The sequence below is a fragment of the Rhincodon typus genome, unplaced genomic scaffold (genome assembly GCF_021869965.1).
Source record: "Rhincodon typus isolate 14 unplaced genomic scaffold, sRhiTyp1.1 hic_rhity00000924, whole genome shotgun sequence".
Classification (NCBI taxonomy): Eukaryota; Metazoa; Chordata; class Chondrichthyes; order Orectolobiformes; family Rhincodontidae; genus Rhincodon; species Rhincodon typus.
Window position 1 is genome coordinate 1 of NW_025966562.1, and position 23,967 is coordinate 23,967.

Here is a 23,967-nt window from a genome sequence, read left to right on the forward strand (position 1 = left end):
AGTTACCTTTAATTGGGCTACTTATTAAGAAAGCACACAGATAATCATGTACTGAAACAATGATTTAAACATTATTGCATTTATAGTGATAGCAAAATAAGACCACTCAAGTAGGCAAGTTAAGACTCATAACCCACTTTAGTTATTACCAGATTAACGGTGGAATTTAACTGATTCTAACCAACAGTGTCTGTCTCTGGAAGTGTCCAGAGTTCAATCCTGGTGCAGTGTTGTTCTTCAAAGTTCTGCTCCTGAATTGCTCTGGTGTTTGAATCTTACACAGATTTTCATCCTTCAAGTCCATGATGTGATATTATTGATGAGTCCTTTCATCCAAAATATCGATTACTCTTTTGGAGTCCTTGAGACTGCAGCCTGCTTCCTTATCAGAAGTAACTCTGTTCCTTGTTTCATTCAGTGTTGACTGTCTGTTTGAAGACATATCATCTCTTGTAATTAATTCCTTAAGGGCAGTTATCAATCAGATGACAAAAATTTTGTTCATGTAGCTTCTTAGACATGGCTAATTGCTTTCAATTTTTGTATAAATTTGTCCTTGTCCTTAATAGTTTATTCCAGACAGAGTTATTACTGCTTCATTCCATGTGTGATGATCCTTGGGTAATGAAGCTGAATTCTTTGCTGAGGACTGACTGTTTGTCCTCAGTGAAGGGGAGATCTGGGGGGATGGTGAAGACCTGGCAGTGCTTGGGGCTGGGGCTAGGTGTAAAGTTGGTTGTAGAGCTGGATGTGGATGTAGACTCAGTGATGTCGTCATCTACAATCCAACCCCACAACCAAAGAGACTACAGAGCATCAAACACATAATAAATACATTCAGTGATACATTAAATAAGTTCAATAAAAGGAATAAGGTGTTTCTCATACCAGAGTTTGTAACCATCTATTTTTGGCTGTAATCCTTGTCAAAAGTGGAATATTAGAGTCACTGTAAGCTTGAAGAGTGTCTGACGTGAGAGTAAGAAATTTGTGATAAAAATTTGACTCATATGTACATTGCACCAACACAGACAAGAAGTAAAACGTATATACGGCTACAAACTGACCCCACAACCAAACAGATATTTCCCTCCCCACCCCTATCTGCCTTTCGTAGGGACTACTCTCTCTGCAACTCCCTCATCCGCTCCACACTCCCCATTAATCCCACCACCCCTGGCACCTTTCCCTGCAACCGCAGGAAGTGCTACACCTGGCCCACACCTCACCCCTCACCTCCATTCAAAGCACAAAACAAGCCTTTCACATCAAAGAAATTCACCTGAACATTCGTCAACTTGGTCTACTGTATCCGCAGTTCCCGATGTGGCCTCCTCTACATTGGTAAGAACAAGCGTAGACTTGGAGACCGTTTCATAGAGCATCTGCGCTTTGTTCCCAACAAACAACAATACCTTCCGGTTGCAAACCATTTTAACTCCCCCTCGTAGTTCCTGGGTGACGTCTCCATCCTGGGCCTCCTCCAGTGTCACACTGACACCACCTGCAAACTAGAAGAGCAGCACCTCATATTCTGCCTCGGGAGCCTACAGCCTGATGGCCCTAACGTAGAATTCACTGGTTTTAAAATCTCCCCACCTCTGGCCTAATCCCATGACCAACCCTCCCTCTCATCCCCACCTCCTTGACCTTACACAACCAGTCCATCTTCTTCCCCACCTATCTGCCCTTCTTTCCCACCAACCAATCCCCACTACCACCTACCTGTATCCAACCTATCACCACCCCACCTACCTTTCCCCAGCCCCACCCATCCTCCCTCCCACCTTCATGACCTGGCACAACCTATACATTTTCTCTCCCACCTATCTGCCTAATCCATACCACTGACCAATCCCCACCACTCCTTACCTACACTCCTCTATCACCATTCTACCTATTCTCCAGCCCCACCCTCCTCTCTCTATTTATTTCTGAGCTCCCTTCCCCTTTCCTATTTCTGAAGAAGGGTCCCAACCCAAAACATCAACTTTCCCGCTCCTCTGATGCTGCCTGACCTGCTGTATTCCTCCAGTTCCATACTGTGCTGTCTCTGACTCCAGCATCTGCAGTTCTTGCTATCTCTGGTCAATTAAAGTATGGGAAAGTTTGGCTCACTATCTCCTCTGACATTTGTTGGGTTTTATGCCTTTGATATATTCAAAGACGACATACTAGACCATATATGTACAGGAATTTTACTTAGAGCACTTTTTATATCTGCTCTCATGCTTACAGTTTCCACTTCAGCTTAACTTCTCTTTCTCAGTAATCATATTGTTGAAAGACAACAGCAGCAGATATAGGGGAACACATCATTGCAGGTTCCTCTCCAAGTTACTCACCATCCTGACTTGAAAAAATATTGCTGTTTCTTCAATGTTGCTGGGTTGAAATCTTGGAATTCTTTTCCTATCAGCGTTTGGGTGAACCTGCACCAAATGGACTGCAGTGGTTCAAGAGCACCATCCTCTTAAGGGCAATTAGGGGTGGGCAATAAAGGCTGGCCCAGCCAGTGAAGCCCACATTCCCTAAATTAATTAAAGAAAAAACTCAGACTTAGCAAACAGCACACAGAACAAATGTCTCGTTGACATTCATAATCAAATATTGAACAATTAAAAATTGGATATGACAGTCAGTGAAAGTAATTGTCTCCTGTTGGGACTCCATAATCAAATGCAACCAATGGAAATGAAAACTGAATTCACTAGAAATAAATCAAACTTATTTATTGTACAAAATATTTTATTTTTACAGGTGTAACAATGCAGGCTCTTTCTACTGTTCCTGTCATGTTCAACTATTGGGTAAGTTTGTGGACCAGAAGGAAAAGTATGAGTACTGTCATTCTAGTTGTATTATTTTGTTCACTGTCCCTGCAAAAGAAAGTAGCTTGTAACAAGTTATATATTTTTCATGCTCAATAGTGTTCACAGCAGAGTTGGGTTGTCCATGAGAAAGCTTGTCTATTATCAAATCAGTACCTCTGACACCTATAATAACTGAAGTATAACAACCATAAATGTAGCATGTCAATTATGAAGGAAGCACTGTTTGGAATATTAGGTAAAAAAAAATGTAGAGTGTAGAAAATAGAAATGTTGATCAGGTGCACATTATAATCAGGTTTACAGGGTTTAAATTATACTGTATTATACAGAACCAATTCACTGATCCTACAGGGTTTAAATTATATTGTACTACATAAAACTGATTCACTGATCCTACACTACAGCAAAGAAGACACACTTAAAGTAACAAGAAAAATATGCTACAAAACTATATTGCTTATATGTAGTGGTGTCTGCAAAATAGCCTCTCTTATACAGTTCAATACACTTACTTTGCTCTCCTTCATCATTTCTTTTTCACAATGCTTCACAATGCTTCACAATCTCCATTTTTCCACTTTTGGTCTTTCATTTCTTTCGCTCATTGTTTACTTCACTTTCCATCACTACTTCTTTTCACTCTTCACTCTTTTTCCTTCACTTTCTAACTTCTCCTTCACTTTGTCACAGTTATTACTTTTATTTACATCCCTTTGCTCTCCTTGTTTCATTCTATGTATCTCTTTTCCTTGAACTTCCCTCCCCTACTCTGTGTTTCAATTCTATCTTTTCACTTTTGCACTTTTCTTTTCATGACCACAGAATGTCACAAACGAATTCATAGCTAATGAAGTCTTATCCATATCACTAAATTATAGTGAAATGTTGTCTCTGGCTCCGTCTTCTGGTTATGTGTTCCTAGTCATGTTGTCTTTCTGTTATCACTTACATTCAGTATCCCAATTCACTCTTATTCATTTCTACCTCAATGTTCTCTTTCTTTATACTACCCTCCTACTACTGCTTCAATAGTTTTCCTTTTGCTTTACAGCATGGAAAGATGCGGAAATCAAAAGTGTCTCTGAATCAGATAACACACATTATATTAGACTAGGGAGAGAAAACAAATGGTTCAACCAAGACCTTATTTTTAAAAAAGCTCCAGAGGGACAGACTCAAATAAAAAGAATCAGAAGGAAGAAATGTGACAGAGACTTAGAGGTTGGGAGGGACTGTCCTAACAGTTCTTTATAACATGTTAATACAAGGTATTTCACAATAGAATTATGAAACAAAATTTGACATTGAGCTACACGACAAGTTATTAGCACTGGTGACCAAAAACTCAGTCAAAGAAATACATTTTTAGGGGAGTTTAAAGGGAGAAGAGAGGGATGGAGGCAGAAGGTTTAAGTAGGGAATTCCAAAAATTAGGACCAAGGCAATTAGGAAGGGATTAAAATTAGCAATGTGTAAGATGCCAGTAAATTGGAGGAATACAGAGATAGCAAGGGATTATGTGTTTGGAGGAGGTTCTAAAGCTAGTGAGTGACATAGTCATGGATAAAAATTTTAGAATTGAAATATTTCTTGACAGAGCTAAAATAGGCCAGGAAGTACTGTCTGACAAATGAATGGGTATTGATTATGAGCAGCAACATTTTTGAGTCCAAGTTTACAGAGGCCAGCCAGGAGAACACTGGAACAGTTGACCCAAGAGAAAAGAAAGGTATGGATGAAGGTTTCAGCAATAGCTAAACTGAGGCAGAGGTAATTGTATTGGGAAAATGAATAACCACTATCTGGCAGTCTCAAGCAGTGGATTGCTCCTGTGTCCGTGTAACCATTACCAATTAGAATCAATTCTCATTCTAATACATAGAACGACAGACAATATGCAGAACAAGACAAGCCATTTGGCCCAATAAGCATATGCCAAAAATTTTTTATTCTCACAATCACCTTTCCATTGTATTTCATCTTACCCTTTGAATATATTATTTTTTCCCTTTTTCCTTTATGTACTTAATTAGCTTCTTTTAATTGCTAATTGCCTCAGCCAATCTCTGTGATAGCCAATTCCCAATTATCACAATTCTGAAGAAATTTCACCTGAGCTCTTCATTGGATTTTTAATTTAGTGACTATTTTATATTTAGGTATTACAAAATATATATCTGACACTTTGACTCATTATAAATTTTAGCTTTTTAGAGTTAGACTTAAATTTAGGTTTTACTGTCACATGTACTATAGGGTTCAAGATAACAGTGAAAAAGTGTACAATTTTGCCAAACACAATGTCATCTCAGGCACAAAATACTACATACAAAATCCTAGTTACAGAAGTAGAAAAATAAAGCACAAGTTAAAAAGTTCAGCACTACAGTTTTCTTAGTATAAAAGAGAAAAAATAAAGTTAGAAAGTCAAATATTACAGTCCTTTTTTAAGCCATGGGCCTACACACACTCCAAGGTGGGCCTTCCCTAAGAGGGCTCACTCTCCCTTGCTCTGGACTAAGACCCGCCTATGTTCACCGGTCACCTTTCAGTGTTCGGTTTTTCAGCAAAAACACGTTCCAGTTTATTTAGCCATTATTGACAGTTCACACAATATGTTTTATATGAATTGTAACCAAGATGCTGCCTGGATTAGTAGGTGTGAGGTATAAGGAAAGACTAGAAAAAAATTTAGGTTGTTTTCTCTTGAGCAGCACATGAGAGGAGATTTGATAAAAATCCAGGAAATTATGAGATGCATAGATAGGGTTGATGGTCAGAATCTTTTTCCCTGAGTTGGAGTGCCTAACACTAGGGGGCATGCATTTAAGGTGAGAGAGGAAAAGTTCAAAGGAGATGAGGGGCACGTTTTTTTACACAGACAGTGGGAGGAGTCTGGAATGCACTGCCAGGGGTGGTGGTAGAGATAGATATAATAATGGCATTTAAATGACTTTTAGATAAGCACATGAATGTGCAAGAAATGGAGGGATATGGACCAAGGATAGGCAAAAGGGATTATTTTCATTTGGTGTGATTTTCAGCGCAACATCGTGGGCTGAAGGGCTGTTCCTGTGCTGTACAGTTCTATCTTCTCTGATCTATTTGGTTTTACTTCAAGTAGCTTGTCTATTTGAATAAATATGTATATAATGCTATAACATGAAGCAAAACATAACTCTAGTTTTGGTGAAATAATTGTATCAAAAATTTGGTAATTGAAGCACCTCAACAATCAAAACATAACATACAATGAGCAGAACAAAATCCAGGCAATAGGCTCCACCCTGCCGCCTGGACAGCGAGCAAGATCACCACATTGCTTCTGGTTGGTATGGCCACTCCAGCATTTGTGACCATTATCAGTCTTAAGGGGAATTAATGATCTTGGGGATGTAAATCCAGAACCCGATAGCTACTGACTAATGACAGGATGGCACGTCTCCATTGTAGACAGTGTCACTAGAAATGATGGCACCTACCAGCAATGTATCCAACAGAGGCCCAAGATCAACAATGGACCTGAGGCTACAGGTGAGTGAGGGTGGAATCGGAATTGTGGGCTGGAGTGTGGTGTAGAGAGGAGGAGTTTTGGAGGCAAGATTATAGAGTGTGGCTTTCAGACACTGAGTGCCTTTGAACAGGAACCTATTTCCAGGAGCCTGCATTGAGACTCCCCTGCCCACTTTTGGAATACCAGTGATAGTGGGAATGAGGTATTTAAGTGACCATAAATCACCTGGTAAAGGACCTCAATTAATGCCTGGACAGAACGATCAACCACAAGCATTCCCACCCCAGACTTAATAGAAGTCAATGCAGGTAGGAACAAAGGTCTCCGTCTGGCATTTTCCTGGTCAACTAAATGCTCCCCTTGCTGACAACCTCATAAGGGGAGGGGGTGTGCATAAAATTCTGCCCAATATATTTGGGTACATTTTGAAACAATAATAGAAAAGTATTTATTTCCTCAGGATTTAAGAAGCTTTATGACTTTGCAAATTTTTAACTTGCACGGAGAATGATTTAATGGAATTATCAGCACGTACTCTCAGAAAACATCAATGTTTTTTTTTCTTTGATAGGCAAAACCCAAGGACACCCTGGACCTGTGCCATATTTTGAATGATGACATCGCAGCCACAGTACGTAAACACCCAAAGAGATTCACTGGTCTTGGTACACTGCCCATGCAGGACCCAGAACTTGCTGTTCAAGAAATGCATCGTTGTGTGAAAGAGTTAGGATTTCCTGGAGTTCAAATTGGCTCCCATATCAACGATTGGGATTTGAATTGCCCAGAGCTTTACCCAGTGTATGCTGTAAGCATAAACATCTTTTTAAATTGTTTACACACTGACATGCTTCTAAAAGAAATATTGCAAGTGCCACATGCTGATTAGCTAGAAATGTAAGTGCACAGGTGGAAGAAAATGGAATTGGCACTAATTTTTAGATTCATGACTTTAGTAGCCTTTTGTTAACAAAGAGTGGGATTTCCCCTGCAGGCTTTGGCACCCTGACATCAAGGTCAGCTGAAGGTCAGAGTCCCCAAATGTGCAGGGAACAGACACCTGATGATATGTCTCCAATTGCCAATTAATGGCAGCAGACTCACTGCTCATTTAAGGATGCGGAGCAGACTCTTGAGGCTGGTGGACCAATAGGGGAAGTGATGATCTAGTAGTACGATGAATAGATGATGGCTCTAGAGATCCCAAGTAACATTCTGGGGATCTGGATTTGAATTCCACCATGGTAATAAAAATCTGGAATTAAGAGCCTAATGATGACCATGAAACTGTTGATGATTGTTAGGAAATAACCCATTTGGTTCACTAATTCCTTTAGCAAAGGGAAACTGTTGTCCTTATTTTGGTCAGGCCTGCATGTGACTCCAGACCTCAGCAATGTGTTTCAATGTTAAGTGTCCACTGGGTAATAAGTGCTGGCCTGCCCCAGTGATACCCAAATCAATACCCACATAAGATGTCCTCCAGCTTTAAAGAAGCAGTTGCATTATCAGGTGAATAAGAGGGAGAGAACCTTGACTTTGAAGTGCCTTTTGAACTTTAAAATGAAAATATATTTAGCAGCTGGACCACCAGTGTGGAGGAGAATCCCTCCATGGTCAGACTTCAGCTAAAGATGAAGCCAGGCAGGCAGATGGCCCTCAACAGTTCACTCAGTTGGCTGGATGCTGACTTGTGATGCTGACAAAACATTCAATCCCCACACTGGCTGAGGTTATCATGAAGCAATCTCCTTCTCAACCTCTCCCCTCATCTGAGATGTGATGACCCTCAAGATAAACCACCATCCATCTGATCAAGTTCCCTTTCATGTACCCAGTCAAGCTAGTTTAAATGCTCCTCAGCAACCCTAGCAAATCTATCTGTGAGGATCATGGTTTCCCGATCCTGCTAAGGTATAAGCCAATGTGCTTACAGGGTACCATCTGCTCCCAAACTGGTCACAATGTCCCAGAAATCTAACGTCCTCCCACATATACTTCTCCAGTCATGTGTACATTCACTTAATCTTATTATTTCTATACTCATTACCACATAGTATTGGGAAGAATAATCTCTGCTTTCAGATTTTCATTCACTTTCCTGTCTATTAGCATGTATCAATGTGAAACATGATGTTTGACTGATCAGTCTCACCACAAGCTGCCAGCCACTTGGTGGCCTCTTTGATTCTGATCGCAGGGAGGCATCACCCTATCCTGGAGTCGCATGTAATGCTGCAGAAGCGGCTTTCAATTCCCCTAACTATTGAATCTATTACCCTCTTACGCTTCCACTGTTATTGCCCCTACCATCTGTGCAGCTCAGCCACTTGTGATGCCATGAATCATCACCCTCACTAATATCCAAAATGGAAAACTGTTTATTCACCCACAGGTCATGGGTGTCACTAGCTGGCTAGCATGTATTGTCTGCCGCTAGTTGCCCTTGAAGGTGGCGGTGAGTTACCCTCTTAAATCACTGCAATCCACACGCCATAGGTAGATTGACAAGCCCTTCGGGAGGTAATTCCAAGATTGTGAACCAGAGGCAGTGTAGGGAGAGTGTTTTATCTTCAAGTCAAGGTGGTGAGTGATTTTGAGGGGAAATTGTAGGTGGTGGTGTTCCCATGTATCTGTTGTCCTTGTCCTTCCAGATGGAAGTGGTCATGACGTTGGCATGTGCTGCCTAAGGATCTTTGGGAATTCCTGCAGTGCATCTTGTAGATAGTACACACTGCTGCTACTGAGCATTGTTGGTGAAGGGAGTGGATGCTTGTGGATGTAGTGCCAATCAAGCAGGCTGCTTTGTCCTGGATGGTGCCAAACTCCTTGAGTGTTGTTGGAGCTGCACTCATCCAGGCAAGGGGGGGGGGTATTCCATCACACCCCTGACTTGTCCCTTGTAGATGGCGGACAGACTTTCAGAGTAAGAAGGTTAGTTACTTGCTACAGTATTCCTAGCCTCTTACCTGCTCTTTTAGCTAAATTATTTATATAGTGAGTCCAGTTGCATTTCTGGTCAATGGTAGCCCCAAGGATGTTGATAGTTGGGTATTCAGTGATGGTAAGGGGCAGAAGCTAGATTGTCTCTCATTGGAGATGATCATTTCATGGCATATGTTTGGCATGAATATTATTTGCCACTTGTCAGCCCGAGTCTGGATATTGTCCAAATCTTGTTGCATTTGAACATGGACTGCTTCAGTATTGAGTATTCAATAATAAGCAGGAAAGACTCAGGGGAGTCCTGCACAAGCTGCCTGATACTTCTGGACTGTCTGCCAATCACCCTTTCCTTTTTTACCAGCTTAGTTTTAACCTGGGTCTCACTATCTTCTCTCAATGTGCTTTCCATGTACTTGTCAGCTTCACCAGGTGCAGTACACTGACTCTTGCCATCGTTCGAGTTCTGAGTTCAAGTTACTGCATTTTGTAATATTTCATACACCTACACTTGTCTATGCCATGTGAAGCTTCCAGGCAGTATGGTGGCTCAGTGGTTAGAAATGCTGCCTAACAGCAACAGGACCCAAGTTCAATTCCAGTCTTTGTGGAGTTTGCATGTTCTCCCCATGTCTGCATGGGTTTCAGCTGGGTGCTCAGGTTTCCTCCCATAGTCCCAAAATGTGCAGATTAGGCCATGCTAAATTGCCCCTTGATGTGCAGGCTAGGTGGATGCTGAGTTTTGTGGATGGGGTGGGTCTGGGTGGAATGCTATTTGGAAGGTTGGCAGAGATGTGATGAGACAAATGGCCTCTACCTGCACTGTAAGGATTCTATGACGGCCTTACATGCAACAGGATGAGCCTTAAATATGGTTGAAGTTGCCTTACCAAACCTTCAGCTTAATTTCAGACTACTTACTATAAACTAGAGAATAGAAATACAATTACTCACTAATTAGCTCTTTCTTGTATACTTAGGTGTGTAATTTTTCAATTATCCAGCTATTCACACACCTTTCCTAACGGTAGTAAATTAATCTAGCTTAAAGCAGATAATTACTGACCAATCAATTAATGACTTTTCTTCTTGGTTTTTTTTAATCTCTTCCTTTCTAATATTTATTCTTAAATTAATTTTGAAGGAAATGAGCAAAATGCTCACCAATTAATTACTTGTTTCCCTGTGATGTCACACTTTGATTATCTAAGCTGCAGACCAGACAGAGTAGTTGATAATTACTTCCCCTCTCACAGTCTCTAACCCTCAACACTTTCATTCTCTCCTTCACTGATCCCTCCCATCTCATTGCTCCCTCTGCTCTCACCAGCTACTTACTTATTACTTGTTAGTCTTTTTAGTTTTAAATCTGCCAGTTGTTTTGATTGGACCTCCTCCCTCACGGCATCAAATTCCCTTATTCACCAAGTTTCCAAGCTCGCACTCTGTAACCAGATGCACCCAGTGGTGAACTGCTGATTTCATGCTGCAGACTTTGTACACCTAGTAAAGCAAGCTGTACTTAGATTGGCTGAAATTCAACAGAGATGAATCAGCAATGCTGGCTAGAAAAATGAATTCAACAAGCCATCCAATTAACTGACTGCAGTTGCCTCTTGAGCAGGGAGTTTGTTTATCCCCGCCTAAGAGTGAAAGAAACTTGTCTTTAATCAGTTAAATGTTAAATGCAAACTAGACTATACTTTAAGAAAGAGATTAAGGGCTGGATTTTTCAAGGAGTGGCAATCTCATGCAGATTGCCTGCCACTCTGCACCCTTGTTTTTATAAGCGAGTTCCACATTTCTGACAGGAGATTCCTTCAGAAATGTTAAGGCATACTTCAATTCTGACAATTCTCTCCTCCCCCATTCCACTTATCTGGGACGGCAGTCTTCTTTCATGCTGTTCTCTCTTCCAGGCACAGTCACGTCTTGCAGTGACCCTGCTAAGACTAGAACTGAGCTGTATATTCTTCTGATTGGCCAATAAAATGTGTTGGATGGCAACTAATTAATCGTCTGACCTACAAAACACAAAGCCAAGGTCCTTTAAACAGCCAAGGAAGTGTAGGTCCTGGCTTTCTGTTCAACCATCAGGAACTCTGCTGCAATGATAATATTTACTGCATTGATTCCTTCTGAAAGTGAAGTGAAATGCCAGAGTGATGAATTAGGTTGGTGTCCCAGTGGTCCCAAACTTGGCAAAACATAGAACTGTACAGCATAGGAACAGGTCCTTTGGCCCATGATGTTGTGCCAAACATGATGCCAAATGAAACTAATCCCTTCTGCCTGCCATTGGTCCATATCCCTCCTTTTCTTGCATATTCATGTACTTATTTAAAAGTTGGTTAAATGCCCCTATTGATCTGCCTCCACCACCACTGCTGGCAGTGTGTTGCGCTCTCCTACCAGTCCATATAAAACATTTGCCCTACATGTCTCCTTTGAAATTCCCCCTCTAATCTTAAATGCATGCCCCCTAGTATTAGGCATTTCAACTCTGGGAACAAGACTCTAACCACCAACCCTATCTATGCATTTGATAATTATATAGATTTCTATCGAGTCTCCCCCCAGCCTGCTGCTCAAGAGAAAACAACCCAAGTTTTTCTAGCCTCTCCTTATAGCTTATACGCTTTAATCCAGGCAGCATCCTGGTAAACCTCTTCTGCGCCCTCTCCAAAGCCTCCACATCCTTCCTGTAATGTGATGACCAGAATTGAATGCAGTAGTCTAAATGTGGCCTAACCAAAATCTTATAAAGCTGCAACATGAGATCCTGACTCTTGTACTCAATTCCCCGACCAATAAAGGCAAGCACGTCATATGCCTTCTTTACCACCCTATCTACTTGTGTGGCCACTTCAGGGAGCTATGGATTTGAACCCCAAGATCCTTCTGTACAACATGGAGTCATGTCTTCAATTTTTGTTCCCATTTTCCAATTTTTGTTATGAAATACAAAAGGATAAAGGAAATTGAATACCAGCCAAGAATTTCCAATACACCTCATGTCAAATTAAGGATGACATAGCAAAAGCTTCTCAATGAGTTACCTGGTGATTAGTTGAGCCACACAGAGCAGCAAGGTCTTAGGCTTAATCTCGAGTCTGTGCTAAACTCAGCCCCTGGATTAGTCAGAACTTGCTTCCTTATGCTGGCTAGCTAGTGATGCTCTCATCCTGTGAATTAATAAAAAAAATGGTTTTGGGTATCAATCTGGTAAACCACCTTTTGAATATTACTAAAACAGAGAATGACTAGAATTCAGAGCAGCAGAGGGATTTAGGTGTTCTAGTGCGTAAGTCACAATAAGTCAATATGCTAGTGCAATATTTAACCAAGGATGCTAATAGAATACTATCCTTTATTACAGAGGAATTGAAAATAAAAATAATGATGTTATGCTGCAGTTGTATAGGGCAGTGATGAGATCACATCTCAAATACTGTGTGCAGTTTTGGTCTCCTTCGTTAAGGAAGGATATAAATGCATTGAAGGCAACTCCAAGGAGGTTTACCAGATTATTCATTCACAGAATGAAGGTGTTACTAGCTAGGCCAGCATTTGTTGCCCATCCCTAATTACCCAGGAGGCAATTAAGAGTCAACCAATTGATCTGGAGTCACATATAGGCCAGACCAGATAAGGATGGCAGTTTCCTTCCCTGAAGGACAGTAGTGAACCAAATGGGTTTTTCCAACAATCAATTCACGGTCATCGTTAGATGATTGATTTCAGATTTTTATTGAATTCAATTTCCACCATCTGCCATGGCAGGTTTCGAACCCAGAACATTACCTGGGTCTCTAGGCCATTGCTTCCCCTTTGGAGAGTCATCCCTGGTGTTCTGGCAGACACTTTTATCCCTTGATCAATATTACTAAAACAGAACCTGCATCATTGAGCTTGTTCAATCTTGCTGTGAACAAACTGGCTGCTGCGTTTCCTACAGCACAATAGTGATGACATTTCACGAGTATTTCATTGGCTATAAAGCACTTTAGGGTGTCCAGTGGTCATGAAATCAGCTTTATAAATTCATTCTATCTTATTTTAATGAGAATGCTTGAAGAGTGTACTGGTACTCTCTGTCAAGATAATGGAGACAACTAAGCAAGTACCTAGCAAAGAGGTGGAAGAGAGAGGGGTATGCCTAAGTGAGAAATGTGAAATTAAATTTAATATTTGTCAATTTTTAAAAAAAAATTTTGATGGAAGAATCCTCCTTGCTTTACATTTCAATTCACTCATGGCATGCTTTTATTTATTTGAATTAAAACTGGCCAGCTGATTCTTGATCAGCTTATGTTTTAACATAAAGTTATCTAACATGAGGCATGGGGAAAAAATCTTCCATTCTATGCTGTATCCCAAAATATAGGTAACAATTATTACTGGACAAAGAATGTCAGATTGTCAAGTTTTTGATTTTAACTTGCACATGGAACTGACAAAGGAGAAAATCATGAATTATTGTTTGACATGTTGTCATTGATTGGATAACTGAGCACTTCTCATTATTTTTATTTTAAGGCTGCAGAAAAGTTAAAATGTGCTATATTTGTACATCCTTGGGATATGAAGATAGATGGGAGAATGTCCAAGTACTGGCTTCCATGGCTTGTAGGTTAGTATTACTGTGGAGTTCTGCAGACAGTGGGCAGTATATTGTATGACAAGTCAAGTTAAACCTGTATTTCAGTAATCCTCTATAAACAGATCTTCTAATCTCAATCGTACTACATTGGACAGCACCAAGAATTGACCTGTTATTTTCCCCAAGGAGCAAGATGGAAAATTAGAGGGAGAGCCATGCAGGCCACAGTCACATTATATGTGGCATTGGGTTATTCATGAGATGGAAGAAAAAAATTAGAATTTTCAACAACTGTACATGTTTGCTGATCCTCCTTAGTAAAGGAAAAACGTGCGTTGGAGGTGTTTTTGAGTAGTTTACGAGATTGATCACATTCAAAAATAATAAAATTATGGGAGGTTGATTCATTTTGGATGGTAGGGCAAAAGGTCGAACAGCAACGTGGGACAAGTTTGCGAAGTCAATGTCAACTTCAATTCTAAGATCCTCGCGGTAATTCAGACATCTTGAGCAAATAACAAAGACTTAACACTGTAGTTGCTAACTTTGGCAAACACACTGATTTTACGTTGCACCATACAGTCAGTTCCAAAGGAATCAAACCTTGCCCTAAGGAGTTGTTTGGTTTTGACAATTCCCTGTTGTCCTTCATGTACTAGATCTACAATATGTTCTCAAAACAACTGCAGAATGACAATAAATGATAATACAGTTGCTACATAAAACAAGAATTTATTTTGAGCATTGTAAAGACCATGTTATGTCTGTGATTTTATTCGTAGATGCTCTCAACCATATCTTTGTAGTTTTTGAGATTCTATAGCTAATATACATGGGTGTAATACCACATTGTTTTGTTGGCATCAGCTAGTTTTAGCATCTTTGGCACTGTGTTTAGGCTTATATACTTCAGATGTCATCAAACATTTCCTCACAACCAATTGGACCAACTGTCAGCAACAGACGTCATGAAAGATATTCCATTGGGTTTCTCTAGCCTATCTGGTACTCAACATAGAATTTTTACTCTTGTAATTTAAGTAACCAATGCTGTATTCAAGTTGATGGTTTGTTGAACAAGCTTACTAAGATGCCTGTGATCAGTTATTACTTCAAATTAGTTTCCATACAAGAGGAGATGAAAGAATAATATTCTGCATGTGATTAAGAAAACTTCTCTGTGAACAATGTTGCTGTACAGGTGATAACAATCTGCTTGTAATCTTAATAATTGATGGGTTCCCTACCTTGTCTTTCTGCACAAAAACGAACCAGACTTGTATCTATTGCTGGCTGGGTTTTTATTCCTAAAGTTAAAATAATTATTTGTGCAGTTTGCTGACAACCATCCCTTGATCTAGTTGTTGTTGTGTCACCAATTTTACCAGAGCATAGGGCTGCTGTCTCATTAGAGAGAGATGATGGGTGGTGATTGATCTAGTGAATAGCATGTTTGTGTGATTTAATCCACTCCTACTTAGTGGTCTCTTTTGTCAGATCACAGATGGGATAGATAAGATAGTGAGGCCAGGAATGACGTGACTACAGTAAAAAAAACTCTAGATTTCTTCCACAATCCATGGGGTTTTCAATGGCTTTAATTTTCCATGGATTGGATGATACTCCTTCACCACTGAATACATGGCCAGAGAATTCAATTCTGCTTTCATTGACCAAACACTTTATTTGAGATGCATCTGCATTATCTAAGACACTGTAGACATGCATGTGAATGTGCCTTAATGTCACTTTAAGTACTATCGTATTTGAAAACGTCGTCACTGGCATTCTGTGCGTCCCATTCCTTGAAGTACAAACTAAGTCACGTGCTGATATGTCATAGTTGCTGACTGACTCCAAAGTTGAGATTCCTACATTTTGTAGAAGTCCAATGAAAATGTAGAATTGAATGAGATCCCTTGATTCTTCTGCAACTTCAATTTAATGGTAGCCATTAATGCGACCAATTTGGTGAAATGTTTATTGTCACTCCCTTTCTCTATATTATCATTGCTTGTTGGTGTCAGGTATCTTTCTTGTATTGAGTGGCTTGGTGATTGCACATTCTAATTTGATTCTCACTTTTGGATTTCTGGTAACATGAATGAGTGAGACCTAAAGGTTGGGTCATTCCAAGCTTTCTTATTAATGTCAAAGTCAAGTAAGTGCTGACATTCCTTCTCTGTCTGCATTCTAATGTGAAACGATATTTGTCACCATTGATGCACACTTGGGGGTACATTAGGGTCTACATACAGATTGCATTGAATATCTCTCAGCTTGTCAATAGCAGTCAATATAACATTCAAGAATGTTGGTGGTACACTTTGAAAGCACTTAGGTGACTGCAATAGTGCGTGGCTCTTTTTCACTATTTATGACTTCATTATGCACTTAAAATCCACAGCAGGTTGCAGAAAAGAAACTACCTGTTTATGCTCAGAAATTGTAGCCCCAGTGTAGTGCCAGTGACCTCCAGTGCTGCAGAATTGCACTTGGGTTGTGGTTTTTTTACCCTCTTTATTTCTCCTCATCTGTGGGGCACCATACAAGGTCAATACCTCCAACTTTAGGTTGTGTGTAATTTACAGGGTTGCAAACAGATGAAACACAACATCTTGGGACTACTTGACCACTTGCTGTCTGTTATTTTATTCAAAAGGTGGATTGAAATCAAAAGTGGAAAACTGTGGTAGATATTGTTAGAGACAGGTCGTCTCCCCAATCCATTTTGCTTGGCACATTGCCTTTACACCAGCTGAAATAGGCACGCTTTTAAGGAAAAGTCAGGTGATATTTTTATAAAATATACACTGAAATATCAAGATCATAGAATCCCTACAGTGTAGAAACAAACCAGTCAGCCCAACAAGCCCACACTGCCCCTCTGAAGAGCATCCCACCCAGACCCATTCCCCTACATTTCCCATGTCTAACCCACCTAACCTAAACATCCCTGGGCACTATGGGCAATTTAGCACACCCAATCCACCTAACCTGCACATCTTTGGACTGTGGGAGGAAACCGGAGCACAGGGAGGAAACCCACACAGACATGGGGAGAATGTGCAAACTCCACATAGGCAGTCGCCCAAGGGTGGAATCGAACCCGTTTGCCTGGTGCTGTGAGGCAGTAGTGCTAACCACTGAGCCACCGTGCCGAAATATCAAGATATAGACTCTTATTTTCCAAGCAAGGGCCAGTTAATCCAGTTGGCTATACAACATGTGGAACAGATTTTGTACAGGGTTGATCCATATTTGACTGATGCAGACATCAAGCCATTGCAGAAAATCAATTAATTTGCAGTGGTTTGCTGAATAATCATGTAGTACTTGCATTCAGGTAGAAAACTCAAGAAGGAGATTTTCTGAACAAACCTCAGAATACCTTTCATTTGCAACAGAAATACTTTGAAGGGTGCAGCTTTGATCTCCTTATCTTGGGAAAGATATTATTACCTTACGGGGACAGCAACTAAGGTTCATCAGACTTGTTCACGGGATGATGGAACTGTCCCAAGAAGAAAGATTGGGTAAACTGGCCCTGTATTCTTTAGAGGTTCAAAGAATGAGAAATGATCTCATTGAAACTGACAAAATACTTAAAGGGATAGGCAGGGTGGATACAGACCTCGTTGGAGGAGTCTAGATATGTCACAATTTAAAAATAAGGGGCATGTCATTTAGGTCCAAGATGAGGAAAATTTTCTTTTTTACACAGAGGGTTGAGCACCTTTGGAATTCTGGAGTCCGAGACTCTGAGATTGAAAGATTTTTTTTATTACCAATGCTAATACAGGGTTATGGGGAGAGGGATAGGATGGAGAAAGGCATTGAAGTGTTTGATTAAACATGATCATATTGAACGGCAGCACAAGCTCAACAGGCTGAATGGCCTACTCCTTTTCTTATGTTCCTAAAAGAGACCTCATAGATGTTGATGCGATGCAATGTTTTATAAATTAAATTGAACCCCCCAGTGCTGATATTTAGAAATAGTTTTTCTTTGATTCTGTCCCTGGGCTGTTTTTAAAAAAAGTAACATCCGTAGCCATGGTGCAAAACTGAAGATTTTTTTATTTTTCCTTGGGATGTAGATGTCACTCTCAGGCCAATATTTGTCACTTATCCGTAAGTGCCTTGCTAGGCCATGTCGGACAGCAAGTAAAAGTCAATGCATTGTGATCAGTGTCAAGTCATAAATAGGCTAGTCCAGGTAAAGATCGCAAATTTCCTTCCCAGAGGTCAATAGTAAACCAGATGAGTGTTTACAAAGATTTATGGTTGTTTCATATTCACCATTTTTGATCCTAGCTTTCTACCTCTGTTTTTGTTGAATTTTCATTTCACCAGCTGCCATGGTGGGATACGAACCCACAACCCAGAGCATTAACCTGGGCCTCTGGATTACCAATCCAATGACATTTCCACCATCTCCACAGACATGCTGCTACATGTCAACACTGGGCTCCATATTAAGTTGACTAAGTCCAAATTATATTGAGTTTATTTTTAAGTAGGATTCTCGCCTCAAGGCCTATGAGTTTCTTGCCATACCTTAACAAACTGACCTCATTACCACACACCCTGGCTCTATGGCATCCATCACGTCCAAATCTGGCCCTATCATACCACGTGCTATTTAAGGAACAGCCTTTCATTCAGCAGATATGACAGAATTCAGCAGCATCCATTGCGCCTGTGTGATCTTTCAAAGCCTATTGTGCGCCAGAAAAGCATAATCATTCCAGAGCTGCTTTGTATTGCTCCTGACGTTTTCCCCAGACATGGCTGACAAATGCTGTGCAGTCAGGGACCTGGAGGTCCTGCTGGGTGGGTGGTACAGAGGCAGGACTTCCTTTTCCTCCAGGACCAATACACCAGGTCACACCATGCCAGCCTGGTCCAAGACTACCACCCTTATTGAAGCAGTCTCAGTGTCTGGAGGGCATGTAGGAAGAAGGTCAATGACCATCTACACTCCAATCATCTTCTCTCCAATACCTCACACTCACTCTATCTCTGCTACCCTACCTACTTCCCACCAAAGCTCAGGCTCTACAACCCTCACTACTGCTTTCAACATCTTCCCTCGTTTGCTGTCACCACCCTGCAAGCACTGACACTACTAACTCAGCACTGCCTGATCACTCGTTCAGGACTTGTCCCACCTGCAACAAAGGGAAATGTCATTTATCCATATCCATATTCACCTCCTTTAAAACCTGTTTCTATCTAAAACCAGGAGAAAAACAGCCTCCAATACGGCAGAAAGAGTCCAGATGAGTAAGGGGCTGCCTAACACTCAACCCATTACCTCTTATGTTGAGAGTATCCTGACTCTGACCACTTCCAAACCCTTGGCCTGGATTTATTCTGCCAGGACCCCTGAGCAGAGAGCATCCCCCTTGACTTGACCAAGGCCTGCTGACAACTATGACAAGCTTCCTTCCTTTGTATCTGCGCTAAACAGCATGGTAGGACAGAATTCACAAGGTACCCACATTGGTTTCTACATTGGTGAGAAGCATGGAAGATACAGCAAGATGTTCACGATGTCGACAGGGTTCTCAGTGAACTTCTTATCCAATTCTGCAACAAATACTGCCTTAGGCCAAATAAAAATCAAAAGAACTGCAGATGCTGTAAATCAGAAACAAAAACAAAGTTGCTGGAAAAGCTCAGCAGGTCTGGCAGCATCAGTCAAGGAAAAAAACAGAGTTAACGTTTCGGGTCCGGTGACCCTTCCTCAGAACCTTAGGCCATGCTGTTCAGCCCCTTTTGGCTCCGCCCACTATTACAAATTAAAGGCTCAGAGACTAAATTTTTTTTACATATCAGAACCCACGTTCCACATTTGATCCTCTGATACAGTCTAAGTGCACTGACCTGGTTTGTTAAAAAGATCTGTATCTGTGGAATTACAGTCAGCACATTGGTATGTTAATTTTAGATAAGTTAATAAGGTTACGAGTGAAAGAGTGATGAATGTTAATATGAAAGCAGAGTGTGTATGCCTACAGAAGAAATGTCCATAAACTAAGAATTTGTCTACAAATAGCATTAAGCCTGAATTTACCAATGAAGTATGCCTGTAGACAGAGAACTATTCAATGTACTTATTTGAATGAAAAATTAAAACAAAAGCATTAGACATTTAAGCCTTTTATATTAAATTAGACTCAGAGCTACAGAGCACCTAGCTCTGTTCTGGGCTTTCTACCTTACTGTTTATATTACCTGAACTGAAACAGTTCTATAGCATATACCATTATCCTTGTTGTTCATCTCTCATCTTTTGAAAGCATGGTCACTGTCAGTACAAGTACTGTAGGCTTTTCTGCAAAGTTATACTCAGCCTGCTGATCAAAAATTGCAATTACACCATGCATCAGACTACCAAAATAACTGGAAATTGTGTTACAAATTCTAAGCTAATTTTCTATTTTAAGGAAATATCAAATGAGAAAATAGACATTGCTTCAAATAATTTAAAAGTAATTTTTCAAGAAAAATTATTGGCCGTTACAAACCCATTGTGCTAAATGAAGCAAGAATAGCTGGAAAGTGAGAAAATTGGAAGATTGCAAATCAGATCCTAAAACTGTCTGGAAGCTGCTGATCTTAGCCAAACCCCACCAAATCAGCCCTAGGGAACTGTACAATTGATTCCAGTCCCTGAATCAAGAAGCAGAAAAAAGACTGATCAGAATTCTGACTAGTATCATCAAGTTTCATAAATAATAATTTCCTTAACATAACCACCACCATCCATGAAACTATAAAGTCACCATTGCCTTCCCAGACCATACGGCTACTCTTTCATTAGGGAGAGACAACTGGTGACAGTTTAACCTGATGGTCACCATGTCTCAGGCAAGGAGAGACATGGAGAAAGAAAGTCCTTCCTGGTCACCTTAGCCAGTTCAGGAAATGAATCCATACTGTTTGTATTACTCATCATTGCAAACAGCCATCAAGCCAATTGAGGTAACTGACCTCCCATGAAACTACATCCTAGAAAGAAATCAATTTTTTTGGAAGTGTAAAGATCATGAGATGTAGAAGCAGAATTAGGCCATTGGGTCTGTTCTACCAGTCAATCATGGCTGATATGTTTCTCAATCCCATTCTCCTTCCTTCTCCACTTAACCCTCGATTCCCTTACCAATCATTTAATTATCTATCTCTGACTTAAATACACTTAATGACTTGGCTTCTACAGCCCACTGTGACAATGACTTCCACAGATTCACCATCCTCTGACTGAAGAATTTTCTCCTTATCTCTGTTCTAAAGGGTCAACAGTACACTCTGAGGCTGTCCCCTCAGGTCCTAGTCTCTCCTACTACTAGTGAAAACATCTTCTCTAATGTCCTCTCTATCCAGGCCTCTTAGTATTCTGTAAGTTTCAACATGATCCCCCCCACCCCCATCTTTCTGAACCCCATCGAGTACAGACCCAGAGTCCTCAACTGCTTCTCACATGACAAGCCTTTCATTTTCAGGGTCATGCTTGTAAACCTCCTCTGGACTCTCTCCAACACCAGCGTATCCTTCCTTAGATTACAGGGCCCAAAACTGTTCACAATATTCTGAATGCAGTCTGACCAGAGCCTTATACAGAATCAGCAGCACATCCCCGCTCTTGTATTCTAGCCCTCTCAAAATAAATGCTAACACTGTATTTGCCTTCCTAACTGCCAACTGAACCTGTGTGAAACCTTAAGAGAATACTGAACTAGTTAGTCCCCTTGTGCTTCAAATTTCTGAAGCCTTTCCCCACATAAAAATTAGTCCATGCCTCTATTCTTCCTACCAACGTGCATAACCTCATATTTTCTCACATTGTATTCCATTACCCACTTCTTTGTTCACTCTCCTAATCTGTCCAAGTCTTTCTATAGCCTAGATAACAAGGTGTAGAGCTGGATGAACACAGCAGGCCAAGCAGCATCAGAGGAGCAGGAAAGCTGATGTTTCCGGTCGAGACCCTTCTTCAGAAAATGAATATCTTTCTATAGCCTCCCCACTTCCTCAACACTACCTGTCCCTTCACTTATCTTTGTCATCTGCAAACTTAGCAACAATGCCATCAGTTCCTTCATCTAGATTGTTAATGTTTAATGTAAATAGTTGAGGTCCCAACACTGACATTTTCAGAACTCCACTAGTCACCAGCTGCCACCCTGGAAATGATCCAATTTATCCCCATTCTCTGTCTTCCGCCAGTCATCTAATTCTGTGTCCATACAAGTACCTTGCTCCTAGCACCATGGGTTCTTATTTAGCAGCCTCCTGTGTGGCACCTTGCCAATGGTCTTCAGGAAATCCAAATATATCAATCCAAATGGGTCTCTTTTGTAGAACTTGCTTGTTACCTCCTTAAACAATTCTAACAGATTTGTCAGGCATGACCTCTCCTTGATGAAGCTATGCATGAATCAGCCCTATTTCACCATGCACTTCCAAGTACTCCACAATCTCATCCTTAATAATGGACTCTAAAACCTTACCAAAGACCAAGGTCAGGCTCACTGGCCAATAATTTCTGGCATCTGCCTCCCTCCCTTCTTAAACAGAGGTGGTATATTTGCCACTTTCCAGTCCTCTGGCACCCTCCCTGATTCCAATGATTCCTGAAAGACCACCATCAATACTTTCACAATCATCCGCTATCTCCTTCAGAATTTTGGGGTGTAATCCATCTCATTTGGGTCATTTATCTACCTTCAGACTTTTCAGCTCCCCCAGCACCTTCTCCTTGTTGATAGCCACTACACTCACCGCTGTCCCTCAGTCTCTTGAAGTTCTGGTATATTACTGGTGTCTTCTACCATGAAGACTGATACAAAGTACCTATTCAGTTCCTCTACCATTTTTTGTTCCCCATTACTGCATTGCCAGCCTCATTTCCAGCAGTCCGATGTCCACTCTTGCCTCTCTCTTACCTTCTATGTCTCTGAAAAAACTCTTGCAACCTTCTTTCATATTACTAGCTAGCTTACCCTCATATTTCATTTTCTCCCCTTTATTGCTTTTTTAGTTGTCCTCTGCTGGTTTTTAAAGGCTTCCCAATCGTTGTTTTCCCACTAATCTTCACCATATTGTCCAGTTTTTTTTTTTTTGCTTTTATGGTGTCCTGACTTCCCTTGTCAGAAGGAGCAATTAAAATTGGTAGACACAATGGACAAAATTAAAAGACATAGGTTATCACATTAAATGATTGCCAAGCAAATGTCATATACACTTATTCATTTTAAGAGTTATACAATTTTGTATTTGGGAGCCACTCTGTCTGGCCGTTTATCCTGTTTTAATTAATTGTTTGAACCTTTCTAACAAATGAATACGGTACAGGTTCCCAAATTATGGTCACACGTCCACTGCCTATCACGTTAGTGCAAAGTCACTATTTTGTTTACCACATGCTGGAGACCAGGGATATATGAGGAGCTACAAAACTTCCCATTGTTGCTTCAAGAATGTCCGTAGAGTTAAGCTTTGGGAAGGCAGAGCCGTTAGTCCAAATGTGTGTCTGTAGATATGTCCTTGAATTTTCCACATCCATAGGTCCTTCCTTGTGGTATTTCGTTTTGTCTGTGTGGTCATGGAAACCTGCTTAAAAAAAACTCAAAACTCCACTGTGGCTCCGGTTAAGAGCTCAATGTATTAATAATCTCTAACTATATTTGTAAATTTATAAACTCAGAATTTAGTTATGTCTATAATGCACATTTAGCAATACAAACATTGTGTAGTAAATTTTAAAGAAATTTGTTGTCAGCAGAAAGGATTAAATTGCCTGCTTGTTTTATTAAGGATTGGAACAAAACTTCCTCAAATGCAGGCAGTTGAGTCACATTACATAAATTATATTCTTAATATTTCCCAGATCAAAACGAAAACAAACTGTACAGTCTTTTCAGAGATAGTAGGAACTGCAGATGCTGTAGAATCTGAGATAACAAGGTGTAGAGCTGGATGAACACAGCAGGCCAAGCAGCATCAGAGGAGCAGGAAGGCTGACTTTTCGGGCCTAGACCGAGAAGGGTCTAGGCCCAAAACAT

At 40.6% G+C, this 23,967-nt stretch overlaps 1 protein-coding gene and 1 long non-coding RNA gene across 3 annotated transcripts in view; one reads left to right on the top strand and one right to left on the bottom strand.

Annotated features, from left to right (window-relative positions):
• Positions 1-50: 50 nt before the first annotated feature.
• Positions 51-1,332, bottom strand: LOC125481118. The gene is made up of 3 exons (XR_007261215.1): positions 1,283-1,332; positions 889-968; positions 51-428 (listed from the first exon to the last, which is right to left on the bottom strand). It is a non-coding gene; the product is annotated as an uncharacterized LOC125481118 (long non-coding RNA).
• A 4,941-nt stretch (positions 1,333-6,273) lies between these two features.
• Positions 6,274-23,967, top strand: part of acmsd (aminocarboxymuconate semialdehyde decarboxylase) — a 31,490-nt gene continuing 13,796 nt past the window's right edge. Inside the window, exons 1-3 of one of the 2 annotated variants that reach the window (XM_048592271.1) lie at positions 6,274-6,368; positions 6,920-7,156; positions 13,831-13,924. In XM_048592271.1, the coding sequence (XP_048448228.1) occupies positions 6,303-6,368; positions 6,920-7,156; positions 13,831-13,924 (397 nt within the window). In that variant the 5' untranslated portion in view covers positions 6,274-6,302. Of the gene's footprint in view, positions 6,369-6,635; positions 6,657-6,919; positions 7,157-13,830; positions 13,925-23,967 lie in introns of those variants that run through there. The other variant, XM_048592272.1, reaches the window with a different exon arrangement.